This window comes from Ambystoma mexicanum, chromosome 6q (genome assembly GCF_040938575.1).
Source record: "Ambystoma mexicanum isolate Mex_15411 chromosome 6q, UKY_AmexF1_1, whole genome shotgun sequence".
In the NCBI taxonomy this organism is placed as follows: domain Eukaryota; kingdom Metazoa; phylum Chordata; class Amphibia; order Caudata; family Ambystomatidae; genus Ambystoma; species Ambystoma mexicanum.
The window spans coordinates 381071011-381089041 of record NC_090937.1 but is presented as its reverse complement, the minus strand read 5'-3'; the positions used below and the strand labels follow the sequence as shown (position 1 = coordinate 381089041).

At 46.0% G+C, this 18031-nt stretch overlaps 1 protein-coding gene across 3 annotated transcripts in view; it reads left to right on the top strand.

Annotated features, from left to right (window-relative positions):
- LEF1 (lymphoid enhancer binding factor 1) overlaps nt 1–18031 on the top strand; it is a 309404-nt gene that overhangs the window by 228537 nt on the left and 62836 nt on the right. For 2 of the 3 annotated variants that reach the window (XM_069630866.1, XM_069630867.1), the window contains 2 exons: nt 10171–10216; nt 10848–10891. In XM_069630866.1, the coding sequence (XP_069486967.1) occupies nt 10171–10216; nt 10848–10885 (84 nt within the window). In that variant the 3' untranslated portion in view covers nt 10886–10891. The remainder of the gene's footprint in view (nt 1–10170; nt 10217–10847; nt 10892–18031) is intronic. The other variant, XM_069630868.1, reaches the window with a different exon arrangement.

Sequence of the window (18031 nt, the reverse complement as noted above, 5' to 3'; positions counted from 1 at the left end):
TTGAGGCGACCCCACATCATTTAAAAATGGCTTCCAAAATGTGCAATTTACTGTCCAAACCCGCCGAAATATGACATAAAAAGCATTAGGATTTACATACTAATGGTGGTACATTACACTGTGCCAAAGCAGTAATCATGGTGCTGGAGGCTATGTAGACTGAGGACAAGTAAGAATAACGCAACCAAGAAATAAAATTGAGAGGAGTAGGGACTAAGAAACACTGCAGGATGTTGAAGTTTGCACAATTGCATTGGCAATTGGAGCTACTGCCATTATGGCACTCAATATCTTGGAAAAAGTATTCACCTTCAAAAAGTAAAAGACATGCATATTTCCTGATCCTAGTTAACCTCTCTGCTGCCTACAACACAGCCGACCACATTATCCAAATCACCAGTGGCCAATTGCAGGAGCAGAGGGAAAATGGTTGTGTTTGTACTTCCGCGAAATGAAACTATCCTCTGCGACATCTAGACAGTTCCCTCAGTTTCGACATAAAATTACAGCTTCTGTGGCTCTCCAGGTCGTTAAGGTGCTCAAGTTGCAAAAACATGTCTTGTATTAGTGGCAGAGCCTTTCATATGCATGGAACATTTTCAACTCAAAGAGCTTGCAAAGCACCAATTACCTTGCAAATCTGTGCAAGTTAAAATGAGCAACACAAAGCGCCCATTTAAAGATGTGTTTATATCCATCATTGATGTCTACTATCTTGACATCTTCAGTTGCTTAAGTCACTGATCAAATGCATATCTATCTTTATTACACAACTTCTTTGTATTACATGTCTTAATTAAATCACTGAATGTACTGCGGGATTAACTAGATTTTTCAGGTTGGCATTATGTTGCATTCTGGGACTTATAGTTTAACATTTAGGTTTGAAAATTAAATCCACAATGATATTCTTTCGGCAACATGTTGCTAAGGATGTACATGCTGTCATGTGCCTTTTATTATTACAAAGAGAAGAGGGAGGGGCAAGCGATTTGTAGGCTATGGGCTATTTTAAAAAAGAATCTTCTGCATACGCACCAATTCATAGCCTGGCTAATAGCGTAACTTAAACCCTTTCATTGTACAATCTGCAGCATCCCAATGAGCCTCACCGCGACCAAGCGAAATCCCCCTGCTTGGCACCAGCACTGTGGTCACAGTCAGTGACGTAACAGTGACCACAGTGCCAAGCTGGGGGATTCCGCTTGGTCGCGCAGCGCGGATCTCTGCTCTGTGACCGTCCGTCACCTCACCGTGCACAGGATGTTAACTGCGAGCATTTTCAGAAAATCAACACGCACATGAATATGTTGTTAGTTTTGAAAGTAATAAACATGCACACTTTTTAAACACAATAATCTGTACCAAAATATTCCCTGTAGGGCAGTATCGAAGTGGACACCCAGCAATACTTAAACTTTTATGTGGGCTGATCATCTGACAAATCAATCATATCAGTCCCCCCACCTGTACCCTTCGACTTTGGGCACTGTGGTACTTGCAGGCCTGCATTTATATAACACAAAAATGCAATTTTAAATGTGCTTAAAAACTGTTTTGTCAGCATTACAGTAGTTTGTGGGCTTTTCAGCCGGTCTGCTACTATGCAGATTGCTGTGTGTGGCAAAACATATGCTCATTGAGGATCCCCCGGCATACAAGGACATTAGGCGTTGCACCGCACGAACACTGAGAGTGGCTGCCGGCGCCGGATTCATGGATGGATACTCTGGACTGAGTCAGAGAGCAGCGGCGATCCATCCGACCATCCAATCCACCAGACCAGACGGACTAACGTCTGGTGTTGTAGCATGGCTCAGGCTCTCACCCAAGTGCTGAAGGCACTTGGGTGAAAAAGCCTAAGCCGAGCGTTGTTGCGGGGCCGCCTGGCCAGCCTCAGCCTACTTCAAGTAGCATCATGGCTCAGGCCTCTCCCCTGAGCCGAGCATCGATGTGCGGCCCGGTCTGGACCGCCTGGTCTGGACTGCCTCGGCCTAGCCTAGGGTAGGCGTTGTCAACTAGGCCCTGACTGCATTCCCCAGGGCATAGCTCCAGGATGGTTCTGGAGCACTGTCCTGTCCTGGGGAATGAAGGCCAGGAAGGCAGCAGGCCCATCGGTCTCTGACTCTTACACACAAGAAGTGAAAAGTATTTAGGCAGGTCCACGTGGTGGGAACTGGCCTCAGTGCTGTTCTTCTCTCTGGGCAGCTTGGAGCTTGCTGCAGTTCACGGCACGTGCAGCGTGAACTGAAGAACTGCTCTGGCACGCACAACACAAGTGTGAGCCCATGACCCCACCCACACACTCAAATGTCATTGGCTGGTAAACAGCCAATGGAGTTCATTAAAAATAGTTGCTATGCCTCAGCCTTTTACTGCTGGTGCGCTGTTTGCACAGAGATCAATACTGGTGGGGCCACACTTCTAGCGAACGCCAGTATCTTAAATATGATCAGGGTCACGTAGAGTGCAATGAGCTACGAGCGCCACGCATTTTTACTGCACAAAGAAGTGTAAAAAGGGACACGCCCCTGTGCCGGTACCCAACATTGCAGAGAGCACAAAGCGGGCCCGGCACATAATTATTTATTTAAATACAATACCTTCTTGTACCAGTCAGTACTACATTGCTGCGGACTGCCTCCACGCCAATGATGCATCATTTATGAAGAACAGTTTCTGAACTTCTGAATCTGTTCTGCATGTAGCTGCAGGACTCTGGTTAAGGGGGAGGTGCCCCGCCCTATGAAAGCAGCCACCACTGCTTTTTATGTGGAATTCAAACAACCACTGATCTACTTTTTATTCCTTATTTTTTTTAAATGTAAACTGTGATGCTCTAAAACACACTGTTTCACTGAAATATACGCTACTATTTATAAACCGATTGGCTGAGTACTAAAAACCTCCAAAGCTATAAAATAATGAGTTAATAACAGGGAAAAACTAAAAGGGAGCCGCCATTGGAGTTTGGTGATTGTTTGTTTTTATATAAGGACGGGCCCCATTTCATGTGTAACCTGTCAGTGTCATAGTTGCCAATCAGGAGGAGACATGCAGCAGGCAAACGCACCCGCGAACAAGCAACATAGTCCAACCAGGCAAGCAGGAAACGTCTGACCCATGATCCAAAAGACGTGGCCAAACAATTCAAAATTAGTCTTGAAAAGGACAGTGAGGGGTCGAAACGTGTCGGCTGACCATTTGTAAACACAAATAAAACCACACTCAGGTTAAATCCTTTTGTGTAGATATCCATCAATCATTTAAACAGCGCAAGGTAACCGGATACAAACTAGTCTCCTAGGCATGTGTAGCATTCTGATTTTTTTTTGGTCTGTTGGCAGGAGTGTTTAATTGCCATGTGTGTATGCTGATTGTGTTGTGTGGCTATGTCATCATCCTAGTAGTGGTGCATGATTGGCAGGGTAATTGTGAAGCGAAGTCCTGAGGTACCCTGGGCTGGTGTTCCTAGTAGCGGACAGCGTGTAGGGATTGGTACATTGGAGGGAGATGCATGGAGCAGTGGGCACTAAGTCAGCAGTGGAGTGCATTCACTCCAGGGTTAAACCTAGGAGCAGAATCGTAGTGGAGCCTCTCGAAAGAAATCACAAAGGAACGCAATCCCAGCGGATCTTAGAAGGAAAGTCTCAGCACGACATTACAGTGGCACACCTAGGAGCAAAGCCATAGCAGGGAAAAATGACCCTGGACACACAAGAGTACAGTTGTCACGAGATATTATGCAGCACAAGCAAGTCAGGGACCTATTTCCCCTGCAATGATGGTGTCGCACAATAGAACACTTTTTATTATTCCACAGAAATCTTTTGAAGAGGCCTCCAACCAAACTCCACCAGCACTCCTTTTGCCAATAGATCAGGAACCAGGCCGTGTGCTGTCAATGAATAATGTATTAATTTATGATTTTAATATCCAATCAGCACAAAAATATGACAGCAACCACTGATGTTGTGGCAACACAATGCACAGGCTTCTAGAACATAACCAGATTACATGAGACTTCAATGCCACACCAATTTTGTGTTGTGAAAAGCAATGCCAAATAATTTGCCTCAACGGATTGCAGGAAGGTTAAGCGTTGCCCCCTGTGTCAATGGAAAACCGAGTTTTCAATGATTCAATAGTACTACCATGGCACAGCACACAAGGGTACTTTTGGCTGCTTACACTAGAGAACACATAGGGCTTCAAAACAGACTAGCTAGCACACATAGGATATCCGATTTTTACACAGGCAGCACATGAGAAAGAAAAATCCAAAAATTAAAAGGGGATATAATTTGAATTCGTGATAGAGAAGGAAAGATAGAGTGGGAAAAATTATGTTTCTAAGGTGAAAAGAAAGATTTGGAAAAACGAAATGCAAATCCCACTAACCTTAGCTGGAGCTGGACCTGCCACGCAAGCTCAAAACCATGAAAAAGGAAAGAAAAGCAATACCAAATGCGAGCGCAGAACATGATAGAGGAAGGGGAATACTCTAGGAAAATCACTGTTTAAAGGATGAAAAGAAATATTTGGAAAACGAAATTGCAAATCCTACTAATTTGTCTGGGGCTAAATATTACACACACGCTTTCAACAATGAGAAAGGCACCTAGGAACCACGGTTTTCAGTAAAAATGACAGGGGCAACTCACATGTTTTGGGTAAAGCGATTCTCACAGTGAGAACAACAGTTTAGGTTTAATAGGACAGATGTAAATGAGGATTTGTTTTTTAAACACGCAATGTAACACATGGACAAATTCGGGTTTAGCTCATAATGGGAACAATTCATTTGGGGCTACACTTTAATGACTATAACAATTAAATAACACTGGGCCCAAGATTGTTGATTTCAAATTGCAACAATCTTGATCCATGAATTTCAATGGGGGAATTAATTGATTTACTAAGCAAAATACTAGGGAAATAACTTACTTAACTATGCAAACAAACAAAGGACTTTTATGGGGAAAGAGAACTATAATCAACAGATACACAAGGGATGTGTTTGTTCCATAGGAAAAATGACTTGAATTCACAGATGAATACAGTATGTGTCAAGGGGAGATTTTCCAAAATACACAGACAAATAAAATACTTTTCAATAGAAAAATGACTAAATTTCACAAACAGATAGAATAGAGGATGTTTCCTTATTGGGACACTATACGGTACTGCTTAAATACATATGACTTGGTTAATCTATGGCTGTGGAAATCTATACTTACAGAAGAAAAGGACTCTATAGTCATCAATGGCGCCAGGGCTCCACTGCAGGGACCATCAAAGGGGTCAATCAAGGCCTCACTCTGTCCTCCCAATCAGCTACTAGAGCTCCCTGCTTCCCTTCAAGACTAGGCCCAAATTTCTGCAAGGATAGCTCCAGATTTTCGATCAGCTGCACACCCCGAATTTTGTAGAGAGAAAATCCCCAGTTGAGGAGGAGTAACCTATTTATAAGCCAAATAACATCACTCCTGTGACATCCTCCTCGCAAAACTGATAAAGGTCCCCCCCCCCACTCTGCTCGCCGGTAGACCCAGAGACTGGAGGAGTGGTTTGAGCATCCAGAGGAGGATACCCCATCAATCATCTGACAAAACAGGGTGTTGGATCTGGCTGCTGGACCTGGAAATCTCACATTTTAGTCTCTCAAATGAATATGTTGTACACCATGCGCAACAAGGATCGGGGAGTTGGCAGATGAGGGGTGGGTACAGAATGTGGACTCCACTCATTGCCTTAAGCAAAGTGCAAAGGGGTATGGAAGGCATTCACGTTTTGGCTCAGAGAAAGAGCTGCCTGAGATATGGAAACCACGGGCACTCATTTTACTTTGTCTAGTATGTTGGCCGGCAGGCTGAGACCTCACGCACCTTTTCTCAGGCACTGGGCTTAGTGAGCCCTGTTGGTGCTTTTGCTGTCAAGGCTACTCTCCTCAAGCAACACACACAATTTGTGAGGCGTTCATCAGGCCAGGGGCAAGAAAGCATGGCAGTTTCTCCCTGAAGTCTGCACAAGCATCTCCAAAAGGCCTCAAACCCATCTTACAGGGCAAACACGGCTACTGTAAAAAAAAAAAATGAAACTGCCCGCGCTTGGATCTCCCCCAATGGCTGTCCTTTCAACAAGTGTTGAGGCAACTCAAAACCAACTTTGGTTTCAAAAAGATGCTGAAACCTGCAGGGGGTCCTTTGCAGAGAGGTCAATGAAAGAAGAAAGAAAGAAAGTGGAGTTGGTTTCTAGTGCCCCACAAAGCTGGTTGTACAGTCCCTAAAGTCGGTGCCATAGCTGCAAGGAAATGGAGAGAAGCATGCTAACAGTGAAAGAAACTGAGCTTCAGGGGAGGGGACATTCCAGAATAGGATGGCACTGCGATTTCGAGTTTTTGGTATGTCTGGGTCCTTACTAGGTGCTGATTTCTGAAAGAGGTCACTGAAAAAGCTCTCTGGGGGAGCTAAATAATGAGCTAAGACAAAAGGAAGGGCACTTCCATCACAAACAAGAAAGAGATGTGTTTCTATATAGGCAGTATGTTTGGATGGTGCCTAGTGCACACCAGGTGTCACATTATGGCAAAGTTTTGCCATGAGCATCTTCAACATGTCCCACTAAGCAGGGGACATCGTCCCTGGGCTTAGGGCTCCCCCAATTCTCAAATGATGCATGCATTCTCTAGCAGGTGTTGGATTTACCGAATTTTATGGGGCTGTACTCCCAGAGAGATGGAGGGTTTGCCCGGCTTATTGTCCACGCAAGGTGAGATATGTTCCCAGAGCTGCGGTCCTGGAGTCAATAGTTATTTGCACTACAAAAAGGGGGGGACGTTGCTGCCTTTCTGGAATTAGGTGATGTCATGACTGGATGTATTACACATATAGTTACACTTTTACACAAGTGTGCATGGTTTCTTGGTTGAGTGTTCAAATGTGTGTGCTTAGGTTTTAAGCTAGTTCTAACAGCCATTAAATGACATATGCTGTGGCCCTGTGTGCTCGTTTTGATTGCTTGATAATTTTGATATAATCATAATATGCCTTAAATCATGGCAATTTATGTAAAGATCAAAGACAAATGAGTGGGGGAGCATGGTGCTAAATGGACTATGATGGGCTGGTACCTGGGGACTCATTGACAGTGAGTGGAGGGCGCATGCAGACTCATGGACTATGATTGAGGGTGCATGGGGACTTGTGGACAGTTAATGAAGGGAGCACAGGGACAGATGGAAGCACAACAACTCATGATCTATGAGGGAAAAAAGCACAGGGAGACGTGGAAAGTGAGTGGAGGAAACCTGCAGAGACAGGCTATGAGTGATGCGATCAAGGGGACTCATGAACTCTGAGTGAAGGAAACACATGGTTTAATTGACTATGGGGTAGGAATGGACAGAGTGGAAGGAGTACAGGGATTCAATGAAGAGTTAGAGGAGGGAGCGCAGGAACTCATGCACTATGCGGAAAGGGAGTACAGGGGCTCATGGTCAGTGAGTGGAGGGGGCACGAGAACTCATCGACTATGAGATAAGGAACCCAGTTACTCATAGACTATGAGTGGACAGAGTATAGTGATAGATGAAGAGTGAGGGGATGGAGCCCAGGGACACATGGCCTATAAGGAAAGGGAGTACATGGACTCATGGTCGGTGAGTAGATGAGGCGTGACGGTTCATTCATGGAGTATGAGTGAAGGAACGCAGTTACTCATTTACTATGAGTGGACTGAGTATAGTGACAAATGAAGAATGATGGGATGGAGCCCAGGGTCTCGTGGACTATGAGGAAAGGGAGGGCAGGGGCTCATGGTCGATGAGTGAAGGGGGCACAAAGACACATGGACTATGAGTGAAGGAACACAGTTACTCATAGACTATGAGTGGACAGAGATTAGGGACAGATGAAGAGTGATGGGATGGAGCCCAGGGTCTCATGGACTATGAGGAAAGGGTCGGTGAGTGGAGGGGACACGAGGACTCATGGAGCATGTAATATTATATTATTGGGAAATATAACATGTTCCACTTCAGTTAGCATGGACTCTCTTTCTGCCTGAAAGAGAGTGGGGTTGGTTCTGTTAGAGTGGGAAGAGGGTGCAATTGCAAGATAGCAGTTGTGTTGACGCATGCTGACCGGAAGGACCCTGGTCTCGGGATGCAGGTCTGTTTCTAGGAGTTCTGTGTTGAGAGCCGAGCTTTTGTGAGTGCAGTGTGATATATGGCTTGGCGGGAGAGGTATAGCATTAGGGATGTTCACTTGCCATGTGTGGGTGGCTTAGCTGGCATGTGCATAATGGGCTGTAATGCAGGATTTTAGCATGTTAGTGCAGGGAGCCGCCATCGCCAATCTCCCACAAAGTGCATTGGTATTTCATTTTGTGTTCCGTAGCGTCGGCCCTCTTACTCCTCTTGCCATCCCAAAGAAATAACTGAGCTCCACACTTCAGAGTGGCCTTCGGAACATGTCTGTCGAGCAGTACATGCTCCATTGCACCTACTTTCCACATTATAAATGCAGGGCTATAAATCACAGAATGCAATAAAAAAATATGAGTTTACTGGGGAACCTAAGTGCTGTTTATATTGCATAAACGCTCATCATAATTAATAATTGCTAATGTAGTGAGGACAATGAATACTATGACCTCATCGCAGGGGTGGATCAAACACACAGCTCCTGTTCCCTTCCTGGCGCGTGTTCTAAGATTTGGCCCAACACCACTCTAGCAGTGACGCATGCCCAAGAGCATATGAACCTAGTTTCAAGCTAGGGCTCCCACACTCATTGCGGACAGATCATGCATGTGCAGGCATGATGATGGCCAATGTGGACCTCGCCGATTGACAAGAAAGCACACAGTTGCAACACGAGGAACATAACTGGTTCAGCTCTACCCTCCCACATCACTGTCTCGCTATCTCTGTACTTATTTACTCTGTACTAGCGCTGGGATACCTCCGGGTTTGGGCGCTACATAAATGAAATACATACATAAACGGTTTTATTTTGGGGGACAACATAGTGGAGATTTGCGTTTGTGAAGAAGCCGTTTCTGCATAGAAAAAATAGCACTATATCCAAACATCGCTCACAGGTGTAGGACTTATGTGCTGCCGCCTTTATGGCTTGATTTGAGGCCTTGCAAGGATGACATTCCAACGACCTCACATGTGGTAGGAGATTTAACAAATTAACGTCTCTAGTGGTTAGACACATTTCCTCATAATTATGTACTTTTGCTAAAGTATTTTTAAGCCTATCTTCTCTTTATATCCGATTAGTAACTCGGTCGGCTGGAATGCCTGAAAAACCAGCTGGTCAAAGTTTCAATTATAAGGTTGACAGAAATTAGTAGCTGTCAATCATGTGATAAGTAGCAGGATCTGGAGAATTAATTTCCCGTTTACCAGTGTGGGGTGGGTAAACTCGCAAAAACAGGTTATACTTCCATTTGCACTGCTCATCATGCCACTGCAGTTGGTAAGATATCTCAGCGGGTTAAGTGCTCGCTGCTGTGATTTGCCGGTTCGAATTCCGGCAAGGCCCACTTAGTCTTTCATCCTTTCAAGGTCAATAAATGAGTGCCAACTTTGTACCTAACGCACCTCAAAGGGAAGGTCAGAAACGTCTAGATTTCGATTTCCTGTCATGACATGCACTTCCGTTTTCGCCCTCGTTGTCATCAAGGAAGGCATATCACTCTTGTTTGCGAGGTCCTCGAGGCTGGGTTTTGGTGGCCATGGATTGTCAGTGGCCTTCACATTCGGTGTCCTCGATTGGAAGAGTATGGGCATGTTTTATAATGACTTACCTAATGTGATGCCAGTAACAGACTAAATGCCACAAGTGGCCTCAGAGCGCCAGAGCAAGAAGATCAGGGAGCTTGACGAGGTGGGGGCGGGGGTGGTGGCAGGGCAAGTGGAGTGAGCTAGTTCTGGAAGAGCCACGTCTCCAGTTCCTTTACTTGGCCTGCAGTTGCATGGCGTGCTTTGTGCATGAGGGAGGAGGGCCCCCGATGGAGAGTGTCATGCATTCGTCATAGTGGGCAGCACTTTTGGTGCCAGTGCATTCTGTGGCCGTGTGGTACGATCCTTGGGGTTCGGCCTAGTTTTATTTGTTTATAAGTAGTATCTGTATCATGCAATTTTCTCTCTTGCAGGGTAAGAAGAAGAAGCGAAAGCGGGAAAAGTTGCAGGAATCTTCAGGTAAGTTGCCTGCCCTTTATAGTCCTACCCTTTGCCATAGTGCTGTGCTTTTCAGCATGTCCCGCTAGGCCCCCCAGCTTCTCTCTCTTTCACATCCACCCTCTCCTCACCGCTAACTTTGCTCTAGTGTAGTAATTATAACCCCTCCAAGGTAGCTTCGCCTCCCACTCTCTGCCGAAGTGCATAATGTCGGGCCCACTGCCTCCTTTATTTATTTATTTGTGGATTCATAAAGTGCGAAACCAAGGCCCGAAGTCATCTGGGCGCTAAAGAAACAGGCTGCATCTTGTTCTGATGTATACCATTTCTGAAAGGTGTCACACTTTGTGTAATGAATTTAATGTAATTCAGGAAACCCATGTAGGCACTGTGTGGCAAAGCCTTCGCTTCTTCCTCCCAGGGCCCCAATCGCACCCTTCCATTTCTCCCTGCAAAATCCGTGTCTATTCACCATCCTCTCACTGGCAGCTCGCCTCAAGGCATCCCTCAAGCACCTTTTTTTATATTAAAAAAATAATGATTTCAAATGATTGTTATTAAAGCCATGGATGGTTAATGTGGAATCGTCTGCACTGTGTAAAAATGTACCGCAACATCTTCAATGGAAATTTAAAGCCACCATCTTCTGCAGGTACAGCCCCCCCAAGAATGACTGCTGCCTACATCTGAAGCATGGTAAGAACATCTCTGCACCCGCTATCCCGCCGCCACCATGGAAATGAAGTCAGGCCGCTGTCACGCATCGGCCGGAATGGGACACAACCTGTCATAGTGTGACATATTCAGCACATAGCCTGACATACTCAGAAGGGGTACACAGCCTGACATATTCTGCACACATGCACTAAAGGGGGTACACAGCCTGACATAGTCTGCACACATACACTAAAGGGGGTACACAGCCTGACATAGTCTGGCATGTTCTGCACATAGCCTGACGTACTCAAAAGGGGTACACAGTCTGACATAACACCTCTGAAAGACATACCTTAACAAAGGGGGTCTCTTTTAGAAGGTGTCCTCCCGTTATAGCTGCGAAAAACATTCGAATAAATGGTCGAATGAAGATAAAACACGGCCATTCGCAATTGAAAACCCTAGGCAAACGAGAATGGGCCATTTGACAACCATTTCTTCGGGGGCAAATTAGGTAGCGCCTGTCATCCACTAATATTTACTTCGGCAATCACATATGGTACTGAGAAAAGGTTCTCACTGGCAGCAAAACTGGAGTTGCCTGAAGAGTCATCAAGATGCTACTGTGAATTCCATTGGCTCGTGAGCATCTCGAGGATGCTGCAGGCAATGCGAGATTTCCTCCAATGGCAATGCTTTGGGATAGAGTGCAAGACAGGGGGCTTAAGCCTGAGGTTCTTCACGGACTTCCTAATGTGCACTGGAGCAAACCTTTATGAATTGTGCCCCATGTTTTGAAGGGTTTAATCAATGTGTTTTTTTGTATTGGTTCGCTGCTCTTTGAGGCGCAAGCACGTTTTCCCCAAACCTGACTGTGTATCTATGTTTAACATGTCTCCTCTTGGGATAGCCTGGCCTGCAGTAGCCAAAAGCCTTCCGTTCCTTAAGCCTCAACGCTTTGTCCTTGAGCCCAGGTTGGAACAGATCAAACCGCTAAAGGTGCATAGTTACACCATCTACAGGTACAATGTCTCCTGGCCTAGTAGGATCGTTGTCTCTGTCTCCCCTCTGTTTCCCCTCCCTTGCCTCGTCGCACCTTGAAACACGTGTGTATATGCGCGTTATAAATGCCATATCATATCATCATATTTCAGCATTGTACCTCTAATTTACCAGATCTGTTTAGGTGAGTGGGCTTTCATTTCATAAACTAGTACTTTCTGGAAGTTGGAGTCTTGGTTAAGTTCAATTCAACAACTAGACCTTGTGCATCTGACACCAATGATTTGTAAAAGAAAACCCCAGAACTGGAAAGGTGGTTTTCCAGACATGGAGTCATCTGCTCCCCCTAACTCAGATTGTATTGAAGGAGATATATGCTGTGATCTGCTCAGGCGGGGTTCAGAGGACAGAAGCCAATTCATTTGAGCAGAAGCTGGCTTAATGTTGACACAGCCAAAAACAACTCGCCTCTGCATTTGTATTTACATAACTTTTGTCTTTTTTTAAATGTATATGGGGTTTGTCTTATGCCACTGACATCTTTCTGAGGTCCGGTAGGCTACTTTAATTTGCTGTTTCGCTTTATTGAGAGATGCCATTTACAATATAAGTCAGGAACCCTTTTATGTAGAGCACAGCGTTGAGCTCTGCATCTCCAAACGCATCCGTCTGCTTTGTCCTCAGTCGACCACATGCATAAACCTTTCACCAGGAAGTTTTGCAACACATTGCAATTCCTGCACACTGCCGGCTTTCAAAAATAGTGGAAGAAGAACAATTTCTCCTCTCCTGTACCCTCTGGCTTGAACGCATTAAGACGGAGTTAGGGTGCAACAGCTTGAAAACCACCTCTGTAGATGTGAAAATACCCACAATACCGATCACAAACAGCTAATAATGTCCTCCATTTTCTAATAGAGCGCTGACCTCCAGGCCCATGGTGAAAGCAAACAAGTCACTGATGGAGCCCGGGTGCAATTGTCTGACACTATTTTACTTGCTGGTTGTTTTTGTTGTTTTGTGTGCCGCCCCCATGTTTCCCTCCTTCCAGCAAGGGCTTCCTCGACGTGCATTTCTACAATTTCCTGTGGATAACATCAGACGTGCAACGGTCCCGGCAACAGCACTCATGGGCAATCAGTGGCCGGCATCCCAGAAGCGCCTCTGTTCAATACTCTGTGCCAATGTGCGTGGGTGTTTCCCGGAAACACAAAGTGCCTAAAAGGCGTTCTTTGGTGCAGATGGACTCTCTGTGGCTTTGACTTCAGCAACAAATCAGCCCTGGGCTCTAAGCTACCCCCCCCACCATGTTTGGGTATCACACTGGTGCCTGTGAAGCTTAAAATCTAGAGCAGGTGTCTGCAACCTCTGGCTCTCCAGATGTTTTACTCTACAACACCCAGTCCAAAGCTTCTGCAGAACCACTGGTTGCAGGTCCCAGTTCCAGAACAATTTTGCACCATCATAAGTGTAGTGTAATGTTTTGCCCCAATGCAAATATGTTTTGCTGCATTGCATTTTTCCACTGGTACAGTTTTGTACTGAAAATAAAAACCTAGTGCAAAATTGCAGTGCACTGGCATACAGTGATTGCAAGTCTGGCCTCGGGGTACTTGCCTGTCTCTTGGATCTAGGGCTTTTCTTCCATTTCCTCCTTGCTTGGGTACCTTCCATTACAATGCAAGTTACATTTCAGGTTTGAAACAGAATATCAAACTGCGGCACTCCGGTATACCCCTTGCTATGCTAACTTGTGCTCGGGTAGCACTTCTGCCACCCGGGTGCCACTCTGAAAGGACACCCAGTGGTATCTGTGGACGTTCTTCCCCAGTTCGTAACCTATCACTGACTCTGCGGCTGGCATTCACTGGCAGCCAAGAACCATTCTCCCCAGCTACTGTCAACTTAGGTGTTGTGGTAACGTAAGGGCATAACGAAGTTGAGGTAATAAAGCATCACACACAAGATGCATAGGGTCTCACAGCACAGCAGGGCTTATCGAGAGACAGCAAATATTCTGGAAAGAGGAGGATATCATCCGTTCATTGCATGCATTGCAGCCAGCATGACCTTGCATTGCAGCCAGCACGAGCATGGCCTTGCATTGCAGCCAGCATGGCCTTGCATTACATCCAGCATGGCCTTGCATTGCAGTCAGTGCAACACTCTCCAGATGCCTGGAAACAGGAGGCTCTTCCCAACATATTGACGGGACATGTCTGCTAACTCTGAGAGGCCCCGTCTGACAGATAGGAACTTTTTTTTGCAGCAAGATCTCCTCTTGAACTTTCTTCCAACAGGACAACATAATTGCAGAGTGTGTGGGTCCCAGGAAAGTCCACAATCACGGTGTGCACATCACAATCCCATAGAACGTGTTTGGCCTCTGGGGAAAAAGGAATCTATTGGTTACACTGTAGGTTTGGAGTGCCTCATTTGCAAATGTTTCACTTCTTGTGTGAGGTGAACTAGACTTGCAGTCTTCCTCTGTAGTGTGAAGGGTAAGACCACACAACCGCTCCAGGAGTGTGTTACAAGCATATTGTGCGCATCTTGCCTGCCATACCACATACATTGTGATATCTTCCAAATGTTTGCCTTAGCACCAGCTTTCAGATGTGTCGCCGTCCCACTATACCACCCCGTGCAGTTTAAGTGTGGTATTTGGAAATGGTGGTTGTGTGTCTACTTTTTTGGCAGCCTGCTGTCATTTGTTCTGTTTCTGTGTAATCGAATAACTTGTACATCAGACTAGACTAGGAGCGATTGGGGCAGGCAATGCATACACTGAGCGCCCATTTGACTGTCAGAGAATATACCTCTCATACATACTTTGGACTGGCGCAGAATGTGCCCTTAGTGGATACATCACTGACCGTGAACGCGCCCATAAATTGTACAATAGACTGAGCAAGGCTGTGTCCCTTTTATGTCCGAAGCAACCCCCTACCACACCCAAAAGATGAAACTGCATGAAAGTAAGGGAGCGTTCTAATTGCATCGAGGGGGACACCAATGTTGGCACTTACTGTCAGAGTCCCATCCAAGCAAATATCATCATTTGCAAAATGGAGTGAAAAAGACGTGTTCAAATTGCACAAACACCTTAATTTTGCACTCCGTATTGCATGCATTGTAGAGGTCGCCTCTCATGTGCACTTGGCCGGCAGCAGTTACAATGGATTCCTATATAATTTGCCCGCCGTCGGGTGCTAAAACATGCCGGTGCCATGGGCATTGATTGGTTTTACACCGGCACAAAAAGTCTCGTGCTGGCATAAAATCTCCTGCTGGCATAACACTGGGGGCATTTGGAGGCAGATGGCGAATGCGTGGCAGAGACGTTCTTTTCGTTCCACTGCGCCGCCAAATAGTTTCAAAATCCCCATGAATGTAAAAGTAAGGTGTAAACCACACACACCTTGGGTTTACACCTTATTTTTACCCCTCCCTCATCTCGAACATAGGAGCCAGGCATTCGGCCTAATGCACTAAGGGCAAGGCTGTGGAAACCTCTGGAGGCCATGCTCACAGTTGTAGGCAATCAGATTGTTGCACACCTGATAAGGCAGGCTGGGGGTAATTTACAGCCGGAAGGTGTATACTGAACAAGAGGTCCCATTTTTTTAAGTGTGTAAAAAAACCTCTCCTGGTTCAAATCAAAAGAAGATAGGAGACTGTATGTTGTACGATTGAGATGTGACCCTATGAGGCCTCCAATCAAGAGATGTGAAGAGTGGCCTGGAAAATGGGCCTACCTCAGCCACCCATTGAATGCAATGCCTGGGGGTGTTGCATGGCACCTTGACAAACACAAGAGGCACACACGCGCGGGGAGGGGTGACTTACAGTAACAGTAAAACCCCAGCTATGTTGATTCGCTTTGAGAACAAACACAAAACAACAACCACCGTGCCTATTAGCGCGCTGTTGCCTGGGGCTGGTCCTCCCTTCTGGCTGCCATTCCTGCCATGTCTCAAACAAAAAATAACAAAGAGGTGCTCGTTTCCCCGTACAGATGATTATAGTTTTTGTGTCAGGGGCGGCAAAAGGAGAGAGGTGCTGTGTCAGCAATTCCAAGGGTCAACAAATGTAAGGGTGAGCTAATAACTTGCTTGGCTATTTATTGTACCTGTGCTTTCAGAAGTGCTGAGGGCAGCTTCATGAGAGCAGGCAGGAATGTGGATTGCACCGCCGCCGGCATTGCTGACTGGTGCACACAAAACAATGGCGCTGCCTAGGCAAAGTTCCCACCCTCCCTGTAACTGGGGCCAGTGTTCGCGAACAGCAGTCGCACTGGATGTGCTCAGGGGCCGGTTATCCACTATTTCTGTATTTATTTTTACATTTATAGTAGCGCACAAAGCCCTGAGGCATCTAGGCGCTAGCTAAGGGCGCCAGGAACCGGGGCCCTACGGCATGCCTCGTAGGTCAGTACTGCCTATTTGTTGTCTTAAATTTCTTCATTATAAAGTGGAGAGAGCCCTGCAGACTGCACTGCTGCTGCAACAGGTTAACACAACCGCAAGGCAGTCATTTTAAAAGAAATGCCAACTGCAAGGAGACCACCAGCAATGTTTTCAACTACGGGTCACCTGCGGGCAATTTTCAACTTTTGTAGGCGAAGTGCAAAAGTAAAGAATAAAACAAAGCGAAACCTCCTTTGCGTTCAAAACTCGGCTTTGCAAAAAATTTAACACTGCATGCAAACTGCGCTTTGGAGATAGTGGTTCCCATGGAAACCGTCTGTGCTGTAGCAGGTGCCTCTTTGAAGCGGATTTCATAGGAATCCATTCGTTACACCTGAATTAAAATCTCCAACAGGTGTAGAAACTAAATGATAACACAAGACGGATGAGGAAAGCACGGCAGAGATGACCTTAATTCCACTTCGTGCCTCACCGCTGCCTTGTGTCAGCAGGAAAATGGGTTGGGGAGCAAAATGGAGGCGTAAAAGCATTTTGTTTTACTTTTAAACTTTCATTTTTCGGATCCGCCCATTCCAAAATGACCCCCAAATGGTTACTGTGGTTACAAACAAGAGCAGTCAATGGCCGCAACTGAAACTTTCTCGAGAACTAACACAGGACACAGCATATCCACTTGCTAGGCAGTGCTTTAAGTGAGCCGGGGCCTGACGGGGCCGGGCCCCGGCAGTCTCCAAAAAGTGAGGCTGAGCCGGGGCCCTGCCGGGGCCCCCCAGCCCCACCACGCCATGGCAGGACGCATTATCCCGCCGCAGCCGCAACGAGAGATGCGCCCGCCAGTTTAACGTCAGGCAGTCGCTGTGACTGGCTGGCACTTCCGTCAGTCTCTGTAACTTTCTCTGATGACCCCTCATCTGAGGGGCCATCAGAGGAAGCTACAGTCCCTTAGTTCCCCTCGCCAGGTCACTGACCCTCAGCGAACCCGCAGGCTCCATGATCTAATATGTAGATCAGATCACGGAGCCCGCGGGTTCCCAGAGGGTGAAAGACGCCTCGGGCTCAGTCATCTATCTGCTCTGAGCAGAGATCACTGAGCCCGAGGCGCCTTTCTCCTTTGGCAAGGCTTTATAAAAGATGCCTTCAACTGTGTACGTTTAAGCCATCTTTTATACACGTAGAAATATTTCTATGTTTATAACAGATGGCTTGAATCGTACACAATTCAAAGCAACTTTTATAAAGCTTTGTCGACGGACAAAGCCACCTTGGGTTTTGTCCGTCCTCAACGCTTTATAAAAGATGCCTACGTTTCAAGGCGTCTTTTATAAACATAGACATATGTTACAAATGTCTATGTTTATAAAAGGCAGCTTGAATAGTACACAAACCATAGTAAGGTAAGCACACAAGTGTGCGTAACTTACTATGGTGTGTGCACTTTCAAGCCACCTTTTATACACATAGAAATATGTAACATTGCTATGAATATAAAAGAAGGCTTGAAAAATACACAAACCATAGTAGTATGCAAACAAATATATAAATGCTCAAATACATTTATATATTTGTTTGCGCACCTTACTATGATTTGTGCACTTTTAGGCCACGCCCACAATGGAGGCCACGCCTCCAAACGAGGGCCCCCCTACATTTCTTACCCCACTTAAAGCACTGTTGCTAGGTGTATGCCAACGTTGAAGGGGCGGCTATTGCATGCCAGGGACCACCAATGTTAGCACGTACGTGCTGT